General features: G+C 43.1%; 2 protein-coding genes across 5 annotated transcripts in view; one reads left to right on the top strand and one right to left on the bottom strand.

The window, feature by feature from the left end:
* Positions 1-24,524, top strand: part of LOC123774910 (allatostatin-A receptor) — a 395,408-nt gene that overhangs the window by 301,313 nt on the left and 69,571 nt on the right. The window lies entirely within an intron of this gene.
* On the bottom strand, positions 16,285-17,481 carry LOC138358608 (metacaspase-3-like). The gene has a single exon (XM_069316677.1). The coding sequence runs from the start codon at positions 17,479-17,481 to the stop codon at positions 16,285-16,287; it is 1,197 nt and encodes a 398-aa protein (XP_069172778.1).

Genomic DNA, 24,524 nt, shown 5'->3' with positions numbered 1-24,524 from the left:
CCCTCCTGTGTGTAAAACTAGTAGGGTAAGGCTTACCATGAGCTATGGGAAGGGAAAGCTCTCAGCTAGCTAACAAGAGTCAGCAGGAAACTCCACCCTCGTCTGGCCTCTCCTAATTACCCTGGCCATTTCTCGCTTGTTTACTCGCTAATTAACCAATTAATATCAGCTCACTAAAAGCGCAGTGAGCGTTAATGTACTCGCTTTATGGGTCCTTCTCGTATCTCTCTCTCTCGCTCTCTCTCTCTCTCTCTCTCTCTCTCTCTCTCTCTCTCTCTCTCTCTCTCTCTCTCTCTCTCTCTCTCTCTCTCTCTCTCTCTCTGTCTCCTGCTTTTCTCAAGAGTAAAATTCTACTCCTGGTCGACCCACTTGGCCTACTTGGTCTATTATGTATTGTGAGGTGTTTGGCTTGGTGTTGGACTTAAGGCCTATGAACCTCTGGAAGGTTATTAAGGCCTATCAACCTCTGGAGGGTTATTAAGGCCTATCAACCTCTGGAGGGTTATTAAGGCCTATCAACCTCTGGAGGGTTATTAAGGCCTATCAACCTCTGGAGGGTTATTAAGGCCTATCAACCTCTGGAGGGTTATTAAGGCCTATCAACCTCTGGAGGGTTATTAAGGCCTATGAACCTCTGGAGGGTTATTAAGACCACCACAATACCTTACTGACCAACCACCAAGTTTGGTGTTGGACTTAAGACCTATCAATCTCTGGAGGATTATTAAAAAAAACGACGTATTGGTACAAATCAAAGCACCGCAATATTGACATTTTCTATAAATCGGCCTCAATGGGTTAGGTGGGTTGCTTGGGTTTGTACGTGTCTGGTTCGGCTAAACAGTTGCATTTTTAACGGAGTGGCGAATCGAAGGAATGGGCTGATGGGTTATTGTATTCTTGACTTGTATTTAACTATTCATTTTAATGGGCTGTTTTTGTTGTATTAAGTGTAAAGATTTTGTATTTTTGAACCTGTATGAACATCCAAAAAATTACTGTGGCGGGAGAAAAAAAATAAATTTTTGGCGGGAGAGGAAAATGAAATTTTTTGGCGGGAGAGGAAAATGGAATTTTTGGCGGGAGAGGAAAATGAAATTTTTGGCGGGAGAGGAAAATAAAATTTTTGGCGGGAGAGGAAAATATAATTTTTGGCGGTAGAAAATATAATTTTTGGCGGAAGAGGAAAATATTATAAAAATAATAATATACTGTAATAAAGGATCTCATTCTTCTTATTCTAATAAGAGAAGATGAATTCTCTTTTATCAGATGAATCGCTCTTATTACATGATGAAATCTTTTGACCCTCTGTGTTTAATCTGGAATCAGAGAAGCGCCTTTGATGGGATTTTTCAGTTTAGTTTTTTTAATCAAAATCACCACAATATCAGACCGAAAAGGCTGAAAGCAACATTGTTCATAAAAGCTGCTGAACAGCAAATGAGGTCGTTTACTTGGGGTCAGAGCATCATAGGGGGAATATATAGAAATATTATAATATAGATACACATAAGGGGCATAACTGGCCGACCCCTCACAGTGTTCAAGAGAGAACTGGATAAGCACCTCCAAAGGATACCTGATCAACCAGGCTGTGACTCATACGTCAGGCTGCGAGCAGCCGCGTCCACCAGCCTGGTTGATCAGTCCGGCAACCAGGAGGCCTGGTCGACGACCGGGCCGCGGGGACGCTAAGCCCCGGAAGCACCTCAAGGTAACCTCAAGGTAGATACATGTCTCTCTGGCAGTACTGAATCGCTAATTATCACAAAAAAATTATAGGAGACATTTTTAAAGTAAATTTATATTTTTTGAGCGGTTGACAATTACCAAAAAATTGTCTCAGTGATGAGGTGATGAGCATCAGTTGTGATGAACAGATGCAGCATCAGATGCTGGGCCGTGAATGGCCGAGGAGTTAGTATGAAAAGGTCTTAATTACAGAGATTTCATGTTTATGTATTTTTAACAAGTGCCTAACTGTCATTCAAAAAAGTACCTTGGCTGTGATTGAAAGGAAAATTAAATTGTGAACAAACTTCATAGTAAATCAGGGCTCTAGAAGTGGCTAATAATATTATTGATCGAATATTATTGATTGAATAATTAGTCAGTCTAAGTGATTTGGCATCATCAGTTTCTCTAAGTTTTGTCATGCTAATTCTTGCCATGTTGTAACCACTTAATAACGCTACAACTGTAGTAGATTGTTACAGCGTTATAATTACAGTATAATGCTAAAAAATGGCATGAGGTTGTGGCAATGTTGTATAAACGTAATAGTGTTAAAACGTTGTGGTTATGTAATCTCTGCTGAAGTGGTAGAACTCGTTGGATCAAGGCTCCTCCACTGGTGGCACTTGGCACTGGATTTACTCATAAATGCCGACCAGTTCTGTAGCTATATTAAGTCTCTGACATTGTAGCTATATGTCTCATAGCAATGTCTCTGACATTGCTATGTTTTTCACTTGGTTTCTTGACATTCACTAACTCCCTTGAGTGCTTTGGGGATTTACCAAGTTCGGTTCGCGCCAAAACTTTGATGTGTCTTTTATGATATTTGTGAGTCTTACATGCACGCGTGTGCGTGTGTGTGTGTGTGTGTGTGTGTACTCACCTAGTTGTACTCACCTAGTTGTGTTTGCGGGGGTTGAGCTCTGGCTCTTTGGTCCCGCCACTCAACCGTCAATCAACAGGTGTACAGATTCCTGAGCCTATCGGGCTCTGTCATATCTACACTTGAAACTGTGTATGGAGTCAGCCTCCACCACGTGTGTGTGTGTGTGTGTGTGTGTGTGTGTGTGTGTGCGTGTGTGTGTGTGTGTGTGTGTGTGTGTGTGTGTGTGTGTGTGTGCTCGAGCTACTGAGTCCCGTCTGCTTGTTATTATAAAAGCTGCAGGTGGTGTTGGGATCTGTTATCTCCTGCATCTGTTATCTCCTGCATCTGTTATCTCCTGCATCTATTATCTCCATTTGTTTACTAATCAAGCAACGGAAGAAATTATTATTTTTATCCTTCCGTACCTAGGATTTCCATCAGTATACCATGGGTTAGTTCCACCCGGAATGAACATACGGTCTTTGTCTGCTTTGTTCATTGCCTTGAGTATTTTGTATGTTGAGATCATGTCCTTTCTGGTTCTTTTATGATGGAGGAAATTAAGTTTTTGTAATATCCCATTTCCCAATCATTGTGGTTGTGATATAATGATTTCGTGTCAAAATCTGTATTGATTTTATCAAATAAGATTTGTGTTTTGCAAGTTATTGACTCAATACTCTTGCAGGTGTATGGTGTTTCATACACCACCTATACACTGGTATGGTGTTTCATACACCACCTATACACTGGTATGGTGGTTCATACACCACCTATACACTGGTATGGTGGTTCATACACCACCTATACACTGGTATGGTGTTTCATACACCACCTATACACTGGTATGGTGTTTCATACACCACCTATACACTGGTATGGTGTTTCATACACCACCTATACACTGGTATGGTGTATCATACACCACCTATACACTGGTATGGTGTTTCATACACCACCTATACACTGGTATGGTGTTTCATACACCACCTATACACTGGTATGGTGTTTCATACACCACCTATACACTGGTATGGTGTATCATACACCACCTATACACTGGTATGGTGTATCATACACCACCTATACACTGGTATGGTGTTTCATACACCACCTATACACTGGTATGGTGTATCATACACCACCTATACACTGGTATGGTGTATCATACACCACCTATACACTGGTATGGTGTTTCATACACCACCTATACACTGGTATGGTGTTTCATACACCACCTATACACTGGTATGGTGGTTCATACACCACCTATACACTGGTATGGTGTTTCATACACCACCTATACACTGGTATGGTGTTTCATACACCACCTATACACTGGTATGGTGTTTCATACACCACCTATACACTGGTATGGTGTTTCATACACCACCTATACACTGGTATGGTGTTTCATACACCACCTATACACTGGTATGGTGGTTCATACACCACCTATACACTGGTATGGTGCTTCATACATCACCTATACACTGGTATGGTGTTTCATACACCACCTATACACTGGTATGGTGTTTCATACACCACCTATACACTGGTATGGTGTTTCATACACCACCTATACACTGGTATGGTGGTTCATACACCACCTATACACTGGTATGGTGCTTCATACATCACCTATACACTGGTATGGTGTTTCATACACCACCTATACACTGGTATGGTGTTTCATACACCACCCATACACTGGTATGGTGTTTCATACACCACCTATACACTGGTATGGTGTTTCATACACCACCTATACACTGGTATGGTGTTTCATACACCACCTATACACTGGTATGGTGTTTCATACACCACCTATACACTGGTATGGTGTTTCATACACCACCTATACACTGGTATGGTGTATCATACACCACCTATACACTGGTATGGTGTTTCATACACCACCCATACACTGGTATGGTGTTTCATACACCACCTATACACTGGTATGGTGTTTCATACACCACCTATACACTGGTATGGTGTTTCATACACCACCTATACACTGGTATGGTGTTTCATACACCACCTATACACTGGTATGGTGTTTCATACACCACCTATACACTGGTATGGTGTTTCATACACCACCTATACACTGGTATGGTGTATCATACACCACCTATACACTGGTATGGTGTTTCATACACCACCCATACACTGGTATGGTGTATCATACACCACCTATACACTGGTATGGTGGTTCATACACCACCTATACACTGGTATGGTGCTTCATACATCACCTATACACTGGTATGGTGTTTCATACACCACCTATACACTGGTATGGTGTTTCATACACCACCTATACACTGGTATGGTGTTTCATACACCACCTATACACTGATCTTACATAGATGGTGTATGATTATATTAATATTTACTGGTTTTGTGTATGCTGCAGATATTACTCTGATCGTATGCTCTGGTTATGATTCATACGTTATCTTGAGGTTATCTTGAGATGATTTCGGGGCTTTAGTGTCCCCGCGGCCCGGTCCTCGACCAGGCCTCCACCCCCAGGAAGCAGCCCGTGAGAGCTGACTAACACCCAGGTACCTATTTTACTGCTAGGTAACAGGTGCATAGGGTGAAAAAAAACTCTGCCCATTGTTTCTCGCCGGCGCCTGGGATCGAACCCAGGACCTCAGGATCAGAAGTCCAGCGTGCTGTCCCCTCGGCCGACCGGCCCCCATTTCCTTGTATGTACTAGGCTTTTATCTAGATACTAGGCTACGGTAATTATCTAGGCTTTTCTATGCCTAGATAATTTTACTTCACCGATTGTGTATTGGTGAAGTTATTACTTTCTTATTACTTATTATTACTTTCTAATAGCATTACTATCCCTCAGATCTCCTTTCACCGCATACTCTCATTACCTTGCATTAGTTATGGTTGAATTCAAGTAGCCATTTGCTTGATATGACTTGGATCTTGTGCCAAATCTTCCAGCATTATTTAGCAGTCATCACGTGTTCTTATTGTCCCAAAAGACGACATTGTGAATCACCGCTTGTGAATCACCGCGTGTGAATCACCGGTTGTGAATCACCGCTTGTGAATCACCGCTTGTGAATCACCGCTTGTGAATCACCGCTTGTGAATCACCGCTTGTGAATGACCGCTTGTGAATGACCGCTTGTGAATGACCGCTTGTGAATGACCGCTTGTGAATCACCGCTTGTGAATCACCGCTTGTGAATGACCGCTTGTGAATCACCGCCCATAACGTCTTTAAAGGTCGTATTCCTTACCTTTAACTGTGATTTGTTCTCGTGATTTGTCAACATTTCACCTATATTAGTTCTCTTTTATTTTGTGTATTTGTACATTTAAGTGTACGAGTTAATTGATGAACAAATCCACAAGGGCCGTGACGAGGATTCGAACCTGCGTCCGGGAGCATCCCAGACACTGCCTTAATCGACTGAGCTACGACAGGGTAAAAGGGTTGAAACCCAAGTTCTACTGAACTTATTGGATTTGTTCATTTGATGCATCACGTTAGTGTGATCTCTGTGTGTGAGTTAATTCATGTTTTAATACACGTTTCTTATGGTGTATATTTAAAATTTTGTCTCAAGTATATACTTAGATTTGCTGAGTACAACTAGCCAAAAAATATTAGACAAAAACACGTAGGCCCTGGATATCTTAAGAACATAAGAACAAAGGCAACTGCAGAAGGCCTATTGGCCCATACGAGGCAGCTCCTATTGGCCCATACGAGGCAGTTCCTATTGGCCCATACGAGGCAGCTCCTATTGGCCCATACGAGGCAGCTCCTATTGGTCCATACGAGGCAGCTCCTATTGGCCCATACGAGGCAGCTCCTATTGGCCCATACGAGGCAGCTCCTATTGGCCCATACGAGGCAGCTCCTATTGGCCCATACGAGGCAGCTCCTATTGGCCCATACGAGGCAGCTCCTATTGGCCCATACGAGGCAGCTCCTATTGGTCCATACGAGGCAGCTCATATTGGCCCATACGAGGCAGCTCCTATTGGCCCATACGAGGCAGCTGCTATTGGTCCATACGAGGCAGCTCCTATTGGCCCATACGAGGCAGCTCCTATTGGCCCATACGAGGCAGCTCCTATTGGCCCATACGAGGCAGCTCCTATTGGTCCATACGAGGCAGCTGCTATTGGCCCATACGAGGCAGCTCCTATTGGCCCATACGAGGCAGCTCCTATTGGCCCATACGAGGCAGCTCCTATTGGCCCATACGAGGCAGCTCCTATTGGTCCATACGAGGCAGCTCCTATTGGCCCATACGAGGCAGCTCCTATTAATAACCACCCAATCCCACTCATATACATGTCCAACCCGCGCTTGAACTATTTAATTTTTGAACTGACAATTTATCTTGGTCAGCCAAAATTTGATTTATTTTAGTTTATAAATTATTTACTTTGATTAATAGTATAACTTATGCAATTAAGGAACCGTGTGAGTCCGGCACCTGGTTAATTATTTCAGATCAGAAAAAAACACTCGGCGGTTCTATGCGTTAGTGAAGATACGTTGGCCGGGATCCGTCAAGCATTTACTTGACCACTTGCGAAAGCTCTACATCTTTCCTTAATCATGGCTTTTAAGCTTTTACCCCATTTTTATCTGGTCTTAGGGACCATCTCTTAAGACTTGTCAGGGAGCGCAAAGCTGAGTTTCTGGCTTTACAACGTTGCCGAAGATATTCAGTCTTGAGTCTTGAGTGATCTTGTGTGAATGTTCCAGTCTTGAGTGATCTTGTGTGAATGTTCCAGTCTTGAGTGATCTTGTGTGAATGTTCCAGTCTTGAGTGATCTTGTGTGAATGTTCCAGTCTTGAGTGATCTTGTGTGAATGTTCCAGTCTTGAGTGATCTTGTGTGAATGTTCCAGTCTTGAGTGATCTTGTGTGAATGTTCCAGTCTTGAGTGATCTTGTGTGAATGTTCCAGTCTTGACTGATCTTGTGTGAATGTTCCAGTCTTGACTGATCTTGTGTGAATGTTCCAGTCTTGAGTGATCTTGTGTGAATGTTCCAGTCTTGAGTGATCTTGTGTGAATGTTCCAGTCTTGAGTGATCTTGTGTGAATGTTCCAGTCTTGAGTGATCTTGTGTGAATGTTCCAGTCTTGAGTGATCTTGTGTGAATGTTCCAGTCTTGAGTGATCTTGTGTGAATGTTCCAGTCTTGAGTGATCTTGTGTGAATGTATGTTTGTAAGGTAACACGTTATCCTAGGAACAGCCTGGTTGATCAGTCCGGCAACCAGGAGGCCTGGTCGACGACCGGGCCGCGGGGACGCTAAGCCCCGGAAGCACCTCAAGGTACTTGGTGGATGGTGAGCAAGTTGACTACAAACACACAACTTAACTGTCCGTATTTTCCGCTTGTTACAACTTGTAATAAAGTTGTTACATCTGGTTATAACGTTTTTATGACGTTATTAGAACGTTTTATGACGTTATTAGAACGTTTTATGACGTTATTAGAATGTTTTTTGACGTTATTAGAACGTTTTATGACGTTATTAGAACGTTTTATGACGTTATTAGAACGTTTTATGACATTAGAACGTTTTATGACGTTATTAGAACGTTTTATGACGTTATTAGAACGTTTTTTGACATTAGAACGTTTTATGACGTTATTAGAACGTTTTTTGACATTAGAACGTTTTTTGACGTTATTAGAACGTTTTATGACGTTATTAGAACGTTTTATGACGTTATTAGAACGTTTTATGACGTTATTAGAACGTTTTATGACGTTATTAGAACGTTTTTTGACGTTATTAGAACGTTTTTTGACGTTATTAGAACGTTTTATGACGTTATTAGAACGTTTTATGACGTTATTAGAACGTTTTATGACGTTATTAGAACGTTTTATGACGTTATTAGAACGTTTTATGACGTTATTAGAACGTTTTATGACGTTATTAGAACGTTTTATGACGTTATTAGAACGTTTTATGACGTTATTAGAACGTTTTATGACGTTATTAGAACGTTTTTTGACGTTATTGGAATGTTTTATGACGTTATTAGAACGTTTTATGACGTTATTAGAACGTTTTATGACGTTATTAGAACGTTTTATGACGTTATTAGAACGTTTTATGACGTTATTAGAACGTTTTATGACGTTATTAGAACGTTTTATGACGTTATTAGAACGTTTTTTGACGTTATAAGAACGTTTTATGACGTTTTTAGAACGTTTTATGACGTTATTAGAACGTTTTATGACGTTATTAGAACGTTTTATGACGTTATTAGAACGTTTTTTGACGTTATTAGAACGTTTTTTGACGTTATTAGAACGTTTTATGACGTTATTAGAAAGTTTTATTTTCCCAATTTTTTCCCAAATTCCTCCCCAAAATTTTTGGGAATTCCCAAAAATCCCAATTTTTTAGGTGTTAAAACTTGCTCGAACGTTGTAGCAATGCCGTAGTTTCGTCGTGTTGGTATACGTTATTACGTTGTAACGTAATAACGTTGCTAGAACGTTGTGTGTTTGCTGGGATGTAACATATACTTGGTGGATGGTGAGTAAATTGTTGTAGTGGTTTTAATAATGCTCCAGAGGCTAATAGGCCTCAACCCCAACACCAAACCAATCAGAACATTAATGGTTATCTTGAGATGATTTCGGGGCTTTAGTGTCCCCGCGGCCCGGTCCTCGACCAGGCCTCCACCCCCAGGAAGCAGCCCGTGACAGCTGACTAACACCCAGGTACCTATTTTACTGCTAGGTAACAGGGGCATAGGGTGAAAGAAACTCGGCCCATTGTTTCTCGCCGGCGCCTGGGATCGAACCCAGGACCACAGGATCACAAGTCCAGCGTGCTGTCCGCTCGGCCGACCGGCTCGCTAGCTTTCAGATGGGATGGTAGAGTCAATAGTAGAGTGCAGGCGATGAGTCACAATAACGTGGCTGAAGTATGTTGACCAGACCACACACTAGAAATTGAAGGGACGACGACGTTTCGGTCCGTCCTCTTGACATTAAACTCGCCTTTCGACAAACTAACACACTTCGTAGCAATCTAGTTCACACTGCTCCTCCTGCTTCTAATGCTGCTGGTGTCTACTCTATTTCCTGTTCATCTTGTCCTCTCCAATACTTTGACGAAACTGGCCGTACACTGAATGACAGACTTAAAGAACACAAGAGAAGTGTTATGTCTGCAGACACTAACAATGCTCTCTTCTGCCATGTGAGGGATTCTAATCATCCCATTGATTGGTCTTCCTCCAAAATAATCTTTCCTGCCTCTACTCTACACAGACGCCGTCTTGTAGAATCGGCTCTTATTAACAATGTACCCAACATGAACTTGAGTCCTGGCTTTGTTGCTGTGGACTCTTCCCTTTCACAGTATATACTCAAATGCTCTAATCTTTCTAACAAACGTGACTTAACATAAGCTTTCCCCCTTCCATTTCTTTCTTTCTCTTTCCTTTTCTTTCTCTCTTCTCTCTTTTTCTGTTCATTGTCTTCTACGCTCCCTTGCTATCCTCTTCTTATTCCTATTACCATCTCCTTCGGTGGTTATAATAGGAGCTGCCTCGTATGGGCCAATAGGCCTGCTGCAGTTCTCATTACTACTATCCCCTACACCTGACTTTCCTCCTCAGCTCTCTCTTGCCTATTTAATGCCTGTCCCTACCTGTCCTCATCACAATCGACTTGAGAATGGCCCAGGACGGACCGAAACGTCGTCGTCCCTTCAATTTCTAGTGTGTGGTCTGGTCAATAGTAGAGTCATTAACTAACATTTTTTTTTTACTCTGATAACCCCAAATTAAGTGAAAAAAAACTCGAAAGTGAGAAAAGTTTATTTCATTATCCAGAAAATGTTCCTTACAATAGAGATTTGAATAATGGTGATAATTTTTTTTTTTTTTTTTGTTTTTTTGTGATATATAGAAGAGTTGTTACATGGTTGTAGAGCCACTAGTACGCGTAGCGTTTCGGGAAAGTCCTTAATCCTATGGTCCCTGGAATACGATCCCCTGCCGCGAAGAATCGTTGTTACAACCAAGTACACATTTTACTGAGTTAAACAGAGGCTACAGTTAAGGAATTGCGCTCAGTAAATCCTCCCCGGCCAGGATACGAACCCATGACATAGCGCTCGCGGAACGCCAGGCGAGTCTCTTACCACTACACCACGGAGACTGTTTGCAGTCTGCAGATTAGACGCATGCTAATCAATACTTACAATAGAGATTTGAATAATGGTGATAATCTGCAGATTAGACGCATGCTAATCAATTTTCATTAAATTCCACTCGTATGGGCTTCTCGTAATTAAAGTTTTGCTGCCATTGGTCCCCTGAGGGTGGTTCATCTTAATTAAGGCTAGGCTGTTAGCACAGTATTAACAATCATGCCAACAGGGGAACCCTCTTCTTAACGGTTGGGGCAGCTGAGGAAGTCGCTTTCTGAGGACGCGGAGAACATGGAGGGAAAAGTTGTTAAACACATTAGACGTAATCTTACTGAAGTCACTTATCCACTGCCTAAGTAAGCCTGATATGAGTAACACTTATCAATAACGGAGGGAAAAGTTGTTAAACACATTGGACGTAATCTTACTGAAGTCACTTATCCACTGTCTAAGTAAGCCTGATATGAGTAACACTTATCAATAACGGAGGGAAAAGTTGTTAAACACATTGGACGTAATCTTACTGAAGTCACTTATCCACTGCCTAAGTAATCCTGATATGAGTAACAATGAACAAATCCACAAGGGCCGTGACGAGGATTCGAACCTGCGTCAGAGAGCATCCCAGACACTGCCTTAATCGACTGAGCTACTGTGTCTGGATGCTCCCGGACGCAGGTTCGAATCCTCGTCACGGCCCTTGTGGATTTGTTCATTTGATGCATCACGTTAGTGTGATCTCTGTGAGTGATGAGTAACACTTAGTGGGTCAAGACTCATCACGCATTTACGTGTCCACTCACGAAACCTGTACATCTTTCCTCGGTAATGGTGGCTTTGTATTCACTAAGCAGTTTACGAGCTGTGAGGCACTACGAGGCTGTTTATAATCCTGGGTCGTAAACCACCTCGTAGTTTTTTCCAACTCGTAAACTTTTTAGTAAATACAGACCGAATGGCCATGATCGCGAAAAGATGTACAGGTTTCGTCAGGGTACGTGCAATAACTTGATGGATCCCGGCTCCGATTTTTTTTAGGGTTACCTCTTAAACTTGGAGAGAGACAAACCTATAACAGATATTTCATTTCTGTCTCAAAATTGATGGACAAATGGAGCCTTTGTTTTATATTCGTTATAGAAAATGGGAAATGGGAGGCTTGTGTTGTATTGAGGGGGGTACTTAATGAATTATGACTGGACATTGTCGCTAACTGTCTCCAGAACACGGTAATGGTGACTCTAGTTCTTGGACCCATTATTAGTGACTCCAGCTCTTGGACCCATTATTAGTGACTCCAGCTCTTGGACCCATTATTAGTGACTCCAGCTCTTGGACCCATTATTAGTGACTCCAGTTCTTGGACCCATTATTAGTGACTCCAGTTCTTGGACCCATTATTAGTGACTCCAGTTCTTGGACCCATTATTAGTGACTCCAGCTCTTGGACCCATTATTAGTGACTCCAGCTCTTGGACCCATTATTAGTGACTCCAGCTCTTGGACCCATTATTAGTGACTCCAGCTCTTGGACCCATTATTAGTGACTCCAGCTCTTGGACCCATTATTAGTGACTCCAGCTCTTGGACCCATTATTAGCTCTTGGACTCCAGCTCTTGGACCCATTACCGGTGACTCTTAGCTATTGGACCCATTATGAAGTTCCTGGTTTGGTATGGCTTCTGGTTTGATGTTGATGCCTGGGTTCGATTCCCGCACCAGGCAGAAACAAATGGACAAAGCTTCTTTCACCCTGATGCTCCTGTTACCTAGGGGTACCCGGGTACCTAGCTATCTATGTGTATGTATGTATGTGTATGCAGGATATGTGTAAGTTGGTCAGAATTGTATTTCACCTTTGTAAACGCACATTAATGACACTATGTAAAAGATACCTCGAACACTGTTTATGTAGGACTGACGTAAATCTGGGTATTTATGTGTGTAGGTGAGATTAGCATTTTAAAAGCACTGCAATCACCTTCTGTGGTTGATTGTTCATTAAATCCCTGAACTATATGTCTAACAGATCTCTCACCCTGTCCATGGAGGACAGAATAAAATGTATATATGGTGGTTAGCATTGTAAATGTCTGGCCACGTCTGTGGTAGAAAATACAAAATAATTATAATTATAATAATTAGTTGTGGCACGAATCATCTTGCAAACCTTTATGCATCTTCAATTTTTGGCTTCATTCTTCACAACGTGAGGATTGCCTACCATTGCAATACATTCTCTATTGCAGGTGAGGAGTCACAATAGCGTGGCTGAAGTAGGTACCTAAAGTAGGCCATTAAATAGGTACCTGGGAGTTAGTCAGCTGTTACGGGCTTCTTCCTGTGTGTGTGTGTGTGAGGGAAAAAAATTGTAGTTACAGTTGATTGACAGTTGAGAGGCGGGACCAAAGAGCCATAGCTCAACCTCCACAAGCACCTTGTGGGCCTCGTAGCCTGGTGGATAGCGCGCAGGAATCGTAATTCTGTGGCGCGGGTTCGATTCCCGCACGAGGCAGAAACAAATGGGCAAAGTTTCTTTCACCCTGAATGCCGCTGTTACATAGCAGTAAATAGGTACCTGGGAGTTAGTCAGCTGTCACGGGCTGCTTCCTGGGGGTGGAGGTCTGGTCGAGGACCGGGCCGCGGGGACACTAAAGCCCCGAAATCATCTCAAGATAACCTCAAGATAACCCCCCCCCCCCCTCGTCCCATCCCAGATCCTCATCCAAGAGTTAAACGAAACTCTTCTTCCAAACTCTTCCAAGAGTTATATAGTCGTAACGTCTTGGCGTTTTCTCGTCATAGTTCCCCCTCCCTTCTAACATGCAACGTTTGAGGAAAGATTGATGAAGATTAAGCCACCCAAGAGGTGGCACGGGCATGAATAGCCCGTAAGTTTGAGGACAGGTAAATCAGGAGAGATGTAATCAGAATATACAAGATCTAGCGGCAGATTGACGGAGAGATGCAATGTTGCTACAGAGATGCGGGAGAACCTGGGGTGAAAGGTGGATGCTGCAAGGGATATGCTACAAGGGATATGCTGGAAGGGGTGCTGCAAGGGATATGCTGCAAGGGATATGCTGCAAGGGATATGCTACAAGGGATATGCTGCAAGGGATTTGCTGCAAGGGGTATGCTGCAAGGGGTATGCTGCAAGGGGTATGCTGCAATGGTGGATGTTGCAAGGGATATGCTACAAGGGATATGCTGGAAGGGGTATGCTGCAAGGGATATGCTGCAAGGGGTATGTTGCAAGGGGTATGCTACAAGGGATATGCTGCAGGGGATATGCTGCAGGGGGTATGCTGCAAGGGATATGCTGCAAGGGTGGATGCTGCAAGGGTGGATGCTGCAAGGGTGGATGCTGCAAGGGGTATGCTGCAAGGGGTATGCTGCAAGGGGTATGCTGCAAGGGATATGCTGCAAGGGGTATGCTGCAAGGGGTATGCTGTAAGGGATATGCTGCAAGGGATATGCTGCAAGGGGTATGCTGCAAGGGGTATGCTGCAAGGGATATGCTGCAAGGGATATGCTGCAAGGGATATGCTGCAAGGGGTATGCTGCAAGGGATATGCTGCAAGGGGTATGCTGCAAGGGATATGCTGCAAGGGATATGCTGCAAGGGATATGTTGCAAGGGATATGCTGCAAGGGATATGCTGCAAGGGGTATGCTGCAAGGGATATGCTGCAAGGGGTATGCTGCAAGGGATATGCTGCAAGGGATATGCTGCAAGAGTGGATGTTCCAAGGGGTATGCTGCAAGAGGTATACTGCAGGGGTATGCTGCAAGGGGTATGCTACAAGGGCCTCAGATGAGACAAAGGGAGATTCAAAATATACTTCGTCACCTTAACAGTAGCAAGAGGCTAGAGAATGCCACTAGAGACCGCTAGAGGTAAACTCAACACTTAGCATCAATAATAAAAAAGACGAAGAAGAAGCTATATGAAGACCCTTTGCATTAGCCTCCAAAGGATACCTGATCAACCAGGCTGTGACTCATACGTCAGGCTGCGAGCAGCCGCGTCCAACAGCCTGGTTGATCAGTCCGGCAACCAGGAGGCCTGGTCGACGACCGGGCCGCGGGGACGCTAAGCCCCGGAAGCACCTCAAGGTAGGTACCCAGTTAACAGGAACCAAGTACTGCTAGGTGAGTAGATCTACGCGAGTACATACGAAGGCTATTCCGGGACCGAAGAGCTAAAGCTCAACCCCCCGCAAGCACAACTAGGTGAGTACAGGCTACAGAGATACAGATTCCTGTATCATCTTGTCTTGGGAGGATACACAGCCCCAAATGTGATACGTGAGGGACACATGACATTTCTCAAATGCTTGAGAAGAATTCAGAAGCTCAGATAACGTATCCTTCAGAGCACTAAATATAACCTACATAAGACCAACCCTCGCTTATGAAGTTCAGGCCTGGAAACCCAGCGAGAAACATTGATTATGAGCGCCATTTCGTTAATTGACCGGAAATTGAAAATGCGACGCTAGGGGGGGGGGGGGGTGGCAAGGCTCATCTAGAGGAATTCATCAGATCATGCGAGCGATGATACGTCAGACGAAATGTACAGCCGAGCCCCAGGTGTACAAGCCAGGCACTGCTAGGCCATCACACCCTGTTCCCCGGGTGCAACAATTTTGAACCACAATGTTCTATATGTAAATTCGTGTAGGAACAGATCCTAGATCCTGTCTTCACACAGGAAGACGCAATATGTCCCCCAGGACTGATGCCGGAAATTGAAAAAAAGCTTTGCAATTATTATTGTGTTTTCTGGTGAGGAGAGTAATGCAGTATGGTGCAGTCACGTGTATACTAGAGTCACGTGTTGAACACGTGTATACTAGTCACGTGTTGAACACGTGCACAGACTATAGAGCCACGCAACCCGTTCTCGCAAATTTAATAAGTCAATATTGACTTATTAAATATGTGCATAGGTGACATACTTAACATAATAGTTTCCCTTGAAACGCTTCATAGAAAACACCGACCTTGCCTAACCTACTTAGTATGTTAAGATAAGCATCTTATTGCTTCGTAATTACAATTATTACCTAACCTATAATAGGTATAGGTTAAGTAATAATTGTAATTACGAAGCAATAAGATGCTTATCTTAAGATACTAACAAGGTTAGGTAAGGTCGGTGTTTTCTATGAATCTTTTTAAGGGTATCTATTATGTTTAGTATATCACCTATGCACGTAGTTAATAAGTCAATATTGACTTTACGAATTTGCGAGAACGGGCTGAGCCATTAGGGAACACATCTCTCCCCTTTACTCTAAGGAGAGCTTGGGCCACATTCACCCAGAAACTCGCCATATGTCTTCATTTATGTAAATGTTGCTTGCGTTCAACCTGTTGCTGGTGTGCTTGCAGTATCATTATCTCTTGTCTGTTGCAACAGTAATGTGCTTGAACACACTTTCTTATCTCTTACCAGCACGTGCTGCTTTCTCTAATATACTTTATGGTGTGTGTGTGCAATCTTGTGGACCATTTGACTTTGCAATATGGCTTGTGCAACTTTTTACTTTGCAATATCTGGCACTGAATCTTGTTGTGGAATATATCATGTTCAGCATCTTAGTATAGCGTGACTTGTTCAGCATTTTAGTATAGCGTGACTTGTTCAGCATCTTAGTATAGCGTGACTTGTTCAGCATCTTAGTATAGTGTGTCTTGTTCAGCATCTTAGTATAGCGTGTCTTGTTCAGCATCTTAGTATAGCGTGACTTGTTCAGCATCTTAGTATAGCGTGACTTGTTCAGCATCTTACTATAGCGTGACTTGTTCAGCATCTTACTATAGCGTGACTTGTTCAGCATCTTACTATAGCGTGACTTGTTCAGCATCTTAGTATAGCGTGACTTGTTCAGCATCTTAGTATAGCGTGACTTGTTCAGCATCTTACTATAGCGTGACTTGTTCAGCATCTTACTATAGCGTGACTTGTTCAGCATCTTAGTATAGCGTGACTTGTTCAGCATCTTAGTATAGCGTGACTTGTTCAGCATCTTAGTATAGCGTGACTTGTTCAGCATCTTAGTATAGCGTGACTTGTTCAGCATCTTAGTATAGCGTGACTTGTTCAGCATCTTAGGATAGCGTGACTTGTTCAGCATCTTAGTATAGCGTGACTTGTTCAGCATCTTAGTATAGCGTGACTTGTTCAGCATCTTAGTATAGCGTGACTTGTTCAGCATCTTAGTATAGCGTGACTTGTTCAGCATCTTAGTATAGCGTGACTTGTTCAGCATCTTAGTATAGCGTGTCTTGTTCAGCATCTTAGTATAGCGTGTCTTGTTCAGCATCTTAGTATAGCGTGACTTGTTCAGCATCTTAGTATAGCGTGACTTGTTCAGCATCTTAGTATAGCGTGACTTGTTCAGCATCTTAGTATAGCGTGACTTGTTCAGCATCTTAGTATAGCGTGTCTTGTTCAGCATCTTAGTATAGCGTGTCTTGTTCAGCATCTTAGTATAGCGTGACTTGTTCAGCATCTTAGTATAGCGTGACTTGTTCAGCATCTTAGTATAGCGTGTCTTGTTCAGCATCTTAGTATAGCGTGACTTGTTCAGCATCTTAGTATAGCGTGTCTTGTTCAGCATCTTAGTATAGCGTGACTTGTTCAGCATCTTAGTATAGTGTGACTTGTTCAGCATCTTAGTATAACGTGTCTTGTGCAGCATTTCAATCTGTAATATCCTACACGGCGGGATTCCAGTTCAATATGTCCTACACATCATCTCAGTTCAATATGTCTATTGCGCTATTGTAGCCGTAGCGCCTGAACGGCGTTGCTGATTTGGGTTGACAATTAAACCCCTAGATCCCCTTAACATGTTTAGCAGCTGAATGTAACAAGGAATGCCTAATGTATGGAAAACAGATTAGTATAAGATAGATCAAGGTGCTTTCTGTTTGGTCAGCGGCTTCTCTATCAACCCGCCAAACACACACCGAAACTACGACGTTGGTACAACGTTCGAACAAGTTTTAACACCTAACCAGTTATAACAACCAATATAGCAGGTTGTAACAACGTTCTAATACGTCATACACACGTTAAGCCAAGATGTAACAACTTTATTACAAGTTGTAACAAGCGGAAAATAGACAGTTTCGGTTTGTGTTTCCAGGAATTCCTATAGAATGATGAACACAAATTAATATTTAACGATACTCGAATCACTGAGTATTAAAAGTATGAGTTTAAGGTAATTATGAGGAGAAACCACTAAGCCAGTATGACTATAGAGCACTTAGAAGGGATATAAGGATGAGGAGCTGGGATATGAGATTGGAGAGATGGAACGGTACCTAACTACTTGGACCATCGGGGATCGAACGCCGACCTGCAAGATGCCAGGTCGTCCAGTCCAGGTGGTTGGTATCTTAGGTCGTCGGGGACAGGAAGCCTGTCTTTAAACTTAGAGTACCCGCCCCTTTCTCCAAGGGGGCCCACGGGAACCACAGTTTACTGAAGGGACCCAAGGGAACCACAGTTTACTGAGAGGGGCCCAAGGGAACCATAGTTTACTGAGATGGGCCAGGGGAACCACAGTTTACTGAGAGGGGCCAGGGGAACCACAGTTTACTGAGAGGGGCCAGGGGAACCACAGTTTACTGAGGGGGCCAAGGGAACCACAGTTTACTGAGAGGGGCCAGGGGAACCACAGTTTACTGAGAGGGGCCAGGGGAACCACAGTTTACTGAGAGGGGCCAGGGGAACCACAGTTTACTGAGAGGGGCCAGGGGAACCACAGTTTACTGAGAGGGGCCACGGGAACCACAGTTTACTGAGAGGGGCCAGGGGAACCACAGTTTACTGAAGGGACCACGGGAACCTCAGTTTACTGAGAGGGGCCAGGGAACCACAGTTTACTGAGAGGGGCCAGGGAAACCACAGTTTACTGAGAGGGGCCAGGGGAACCACAGTTTACTGAGAGGGGCCAGGGGAACCACAGTTTACTGAGAGGGGCCACGGGAACCACAGTTTACTGAGAGGGGCCCAGGGGAACCACAGTTTACTGAGAGGGGCCCAGGGGAACCACAGTTTACTGAGAGGGGCCCAAGGGAACCACAGTTTACTGAGAGGGGCCAGGGGAACCACAGTTTACTGAGAGGGGCCACGGGAACCACAGTTTACTGAGAGGGGCCAGGGGAACCACAGTTTACTGAGAGGGGCCCAAGGGAACCACAGTTTACTGAGAGGGGCCAGGGGAACCACAGTTTACTGAGAGGGGCCCAAGGGAACCACAGTTTACTGAGAGGGGCCCAAGGGAACCACAGTTTACTGAGAGGGGCCAGGGGAACCACAGTTTACTGAGAGGGGCCCAATGGAACCACAGTTTACTGAGAGGGGCCAGGGGAACCACAGTTTACTGAGAGGGGCCCAAGGGAACCACAGTTTACTGAAGGGACCAAGGGAACCACAGTTTACTGAAGGGACCAAGGGAACCACAGTTTACTGAAGGGACCCAAGGGAACCACAGTTTACTGAGAGGGGCCCAAGGGAACCACAGTTTACTGAAGGGACCCAAGGGAACCACAGTTTACTGAAGGGACCCAAGGGAACCACAGTTTACTGAAGGGACCCAAGGGAACCACAGTTTACTGAAGGGACCCAAGGGAACCACAGTTTACTGAAGGGGATTGGCCAAGAAAGCCAAAGCGTTATCGTTGTAACTAAGGGAATAATTTCATATGGAAGAGACCATAAAGATCAAAGTTAAGATGAAAAAACGATTTTTCAAGAACAAACACAAAATTGTTTTTCGTTCTTTGCTGTTAACGAGCATAATTAACTTATAAATATTTTAGAAATTAGGATTATATAATATATAATATATATATATATATATATATATATATATATATATATATATATATATATATATATATATGTCGTACCTAGTAGCCTGAATGCACTTCTCAGCCTACTATGCAAGGCCCGATTTGCCTAATAAGCCAAGTTTTCTTGAATTAATATATTTTCTGTATTTTTTTTCTTATCAAATGATAAAGCTACCCATTTCATTGTGTATGAGGTCAATTTTTTTTTATTGGAGTTAAAATTAACGTAGATATATGACTGAACCTAACCAACCCTACCTAACCTAACCTAACCTATCTTTATAGGTTAGGTTAGGTTAGGTAGCCGAAAAAGTTAGGTTAGGTTAGGTTAGGTCGGTTAGGTAGTCGAAAAACAATTAATTCATGAAAACTTGGCTTATTAGACAAATCGGGCCTTGAATAGTAGGCTGAGAAGTGAGTTCTGGCTACTAGGTACGATATATATATATATATATATATATATATATATATATATATATATATATATATATATATATATATATATAATATTAGCCTCCGATTTCCTCTGTAAGTCTTTTGTTTTAAACTTTTTTTTTTATATATTATACAAAACCGGAAGCCTCTGCTTACCTGTTCAATGAGATTATTATTATATGTAATTATATAATTATATTCCAAACTGAGAAGATAATTTAGATTTGTAATAAAGTCTAATACGTGGCAGGAACAGAGATTAAGGTCAGTAACTCTTAATCAGTAACTTTTAAGTAATCAGTTTAATCAGTTTTAAGTAATCAGTTTTTAATTTAACTTTTAAGTAATCAGTCAGTAACTTTTTTTACAAAAAAGTAACTAACATTACTACACTTACGTGTAGTAATGTTAGTAAATCTAGGTAAATATTGAGATGGAGAAGTATTGACAGCTATTTCCTTGCACCCAAACTCTTATATATATATGTCTACCCTACGCTTGAAACAATTTAGCGATCTCACATCAGTTATGTCAGCCAGTAATTTGTTCCATAAGTCAACAACGCTGATATCAAACAGGGATTTAATAGGGTACGAATTGAAGGAAGTAAATCTGCTTCTGGGAAGCACAGGAATTACTATCATTGAATTGATTTTAGGAAGGAATGGAACTATCAGGGCGAAAGCGCCAAGCCATTACGACTATATAGCACTGGGAAGGGGTCAGGATAAGGAATAGGGATGGGACAGGGGAAAGAAGTGGTGCCCAACCACTTGTGGACGGTCGGGGATTGAACGCCGACCTGCATGAAGCGAGACCGTCGCTCTACCGTCCACCCCAAGTGGTTGGGTGACAAACGTTTGCGATAATAAAGTGAATATTAATAAAATGTTAACTATATTAACACACAATTTTAGGTATTAAATTTATAGTTACACGTTAATAAGAAAATGTGTTGTAGATAGGGGTGTAGGGGCCTGGTAGCCTGGTGGATAGCGCGCAGGACTCGTAATTCTGTGGCGCGGGTTCGATTCCCGCACGAGGCAGAAACAAATGGGCAAAGTTTCTTTCACCCTAAATGCCCCTGTTACCTAGCAGTAAATAGGTACCTGGGAGTTAGTCAGCTGTCACGGGCTGCTTCCTGGGGGTGGAGGCCTGGTCGAGGACCGGGCCGCGGGGACACTAAAGCCCTGAAATCATCTCAAGATAACCTCAAGATATACATTACTTTATTAATACAGAATACATAGATTGTTAGTTAAAGAAGAAATAAATTGATTTAAAATCACGGGAGACATCTCCCGTCACGCAGGGTGCAGTCGCACCTCCACAGATCTCCAGTATCATCTATTGACACTGGTAATGGCTCAAAAGGGCAACCACTTACGGGCTATTCATGCCCGTGCCACCTTTTGGGTGGTTTAATCTTCGTTTCCTTCATCGATTTAAAATGAACTCAGTGGTGAGGTGCACCCGGAGTTTAAGCGACGTCAACAAGGCCCAGCGAGGCGGCCCCTACACCAAGCCTGGGCTAGAAGCGACCACAGCGACCGTTATTCTGCCAAAGAAAAAAGTTATGTTTTTAAAGAAAACTCTTTTAAATCATAACTGCTACGTTGTGAGACGTTAATTATTATTAGTAGCCAGGCATCGGCCATTTTGGATAGCCGCTGATGGGAGTATTCTGTATCGGGTAATTCAGAGATATTAGGTCAATACAGGATCAGTGACGTAGTCATGACGTCACGCTGCAGATTGGCCAATCTAAGAGCTGCTGGAGCTGACTTGAACATGCTTTGAACACCGGGCCAAGTATTCCAGTCTGGGACACCAGTCATGGCGGTCCGTTACTTTTTTCTGTTAACGGCCATTAATCAGAAAACACATCATCAAAGTCCTTAGGCCGGCAAGCTAATTGCAGCATCCTAATTCGTCCTAAATATCATGTAATTGGCCGGAATCTCGTGTTATGTAATGTTTCGTCAAATAAAATGGCGTAACTGCGAGACTCCACGAGGTACCTCCAGAGGCATCATCTTGAGGTTATCTTGAGATGATTTCGGGGTTTTAGTGTCCCCGCGGCCCGGTCCTCGACCAGGCCTCCACCCCCAGGAAGCAGCCCGTGACAGCTGACTAACTCCCAGGTACCTATTTACTGCTAGGTAACAGGGGCATTCAGGGTGAAAGAAACTTTGCCCATTTGTTTCTGCCTCGTGCGGGAATCGAACCCGCGCCACAGAATTACGAATCCTGCGCGCTATCCACCAGGCTACGAGGCCTCTTATCATGATATCTTATCTATCAACTATCATGGTAGTTATCGCACTGTATCACAGCGATCCGTATAATGAGGTACAGAAAAGTGTCCGGGGAACATTGTCTGTACCCTCAAAAGTCCGCCAACAGGAGAAATAAGACTACACTGTATCCGCCACTCTGGATACAGCCACCAACAGGCACCAGTCTTTGTACAGCCGCTGACAGCCGCACCCCGTGTCGAAGTCCAGCCGTTAGCGACTTCGTGTCCGACTTCCATGTGATGAGTTCCTTCAGCGTAAGCTTTGCGTGAGGCTTTTAAGCGTTACTTTATTAATACAGAATATCTACCCGTCTACTGTCGTGCGAGTGGTCTACGTAGATACCGCGAGTGCTCGTCGTAGCGAGAACCAGCACGTGAGCTGCGAGACAGCTCTTAGACTTCGAAGGCGTCCAGGGCGTTCTTGTAGAGCTCTATGTTTACGTGACACAGGTTCTTGCAGAGCTCTATATGTTCATGATACACAGGTCGTTCTTGCAGAGCTCTATATGTTCATGATACACAGGTCGTTCTTGTAGAGCTCTATGTTTACGTGACACAGGTTCTTGCAGAGCTCTATATGTTCATGATACACAGGTCGTTCTTGTAGAGCTCTATGTTTACGTGACACAGGTCGTTCTTGTAGAGCTCTATATGTTCATGATACACAGGTCGTTCTTGTAGAGCTCTATGTTTACGTGACACAGGTCGTTCTTGCAGAGCTCTATATGTTCATGATACACAGGTCGTTCTTGCAGAGCTCTATATGTTCGTGATACACAGGTCGTTCTTGCAGAGCTCTATATGTTCGTGATACACAGGTCGTTCTTGCAGAGCTCTATATGTTCATGATACACAGGTCGTTCTTGTAGAGCTCTATGTTTACGTGACACAGGTCGTTCTTGCAGAGCTCTATATGTTCATGATACACAGGTCGTTCTTGCAGAGCTCTATATGTTCGTGATACACAAGTCGTTCTTGCAGAGCTCTATATGTTCATGATACACAGGTCGTTCTTGCAGAGCTCTATATGTTCGTGATACACAGGTCGTTCTTGCAGAGCTCTATATGTTCGTGATACACAGGTCGTTCTTGCAGAGCTCTATATGTTCATGATACACAGGTCGTTCTTGCAGAGCTCTATATGTTCATGATACACAGGTCGTTCTTGCAGAGCTCTATATGTTCATGATACACAGGTCGTTCTTGCAGAGCTCTATATGTTCATGATACACAGGTCGTTCTTGCAGAGCTCTATATGTTCGTGATACACAGGTCGTTCTTGCAGAGCTCTATATGTTCATGATACACAGGTCGTTCTTGTAGAGCTCTATATGTTCATGATACACAGGTCGTTCTTGTAGAGCTCTATGTTTACGTGACACAGGTTCTCGCAGAGCTCTATATGTTCGTGATACACAGGTCGTTCTTGCAGAGCTCTATATGTTCATGATACACAGGTCGTTCTTGTAGAGCTCTATGTTTACGTGACACAGGTTCTTGCAGAGCTCTATATGTTCATAATACACAGGTCGTTCTTGCAGAGCTCTATGTTTACGTGACACAGGTTCTTGCAGAGCTCTATATGTTCGTGATACACAGGTCGTTCTTGCAGAGCTCTATATGTTCGTGATACACAGGTCGTTCTTGCAGAGCTCTATATGTTCATGATACACAGGTCGTTCTTGCAGAGCTCTATATGTTCATGATACACAGGTCGTTCTTGCAGAGCTCTATATGTTCATGATACACAGGTCGTTCTTGCAGAGCTCTATATGTTCATGATACACAGGTCGTTCTTGCAGAGCTCTATATGTTCATGATACACAGGTCGTTCTTGCAGAGCTCTATATGTTCATGATACACAGGTCGTTCTTGCAGAGCTCTATATGTTCATGATACACAGGTCGTTCTTGCAGAGCTCTATATGTTCATGATACACAGGTCGTTCTTGCAGAGCTCTTGTTATCACTTGTGTAGTGATAACACAAGTGATAACAAGTTTCTCCTTCTCTGCGGAGAAGAAGAAACGATGAATGAAACGAATACAAAATTAATACCAATGACCTGCAGAAGGTTTAACGAGGGGTAAACTAAGTACACAAGCGTTATTTTAAG

This window comes from Procambarus clarkii, chromosome 84 (assembly GCF_040958095.1).
Source record: "Procambarus clarkii isolate CNS0578487 chromosome 84, FALCON_Pclarkii_2.0, whole genome shotgun sequence".
Classification (NCBI taxonomy): domain Eukaryota; kingdom Metazoa; phylum Arthropoda; class Malacostraca; order Decapoda; family Cambaridae; genus Procambarus; species Procambarus clarkii.
This window is presented reverse-complemented; position numbering and strand designations above follow the sequence as displayed.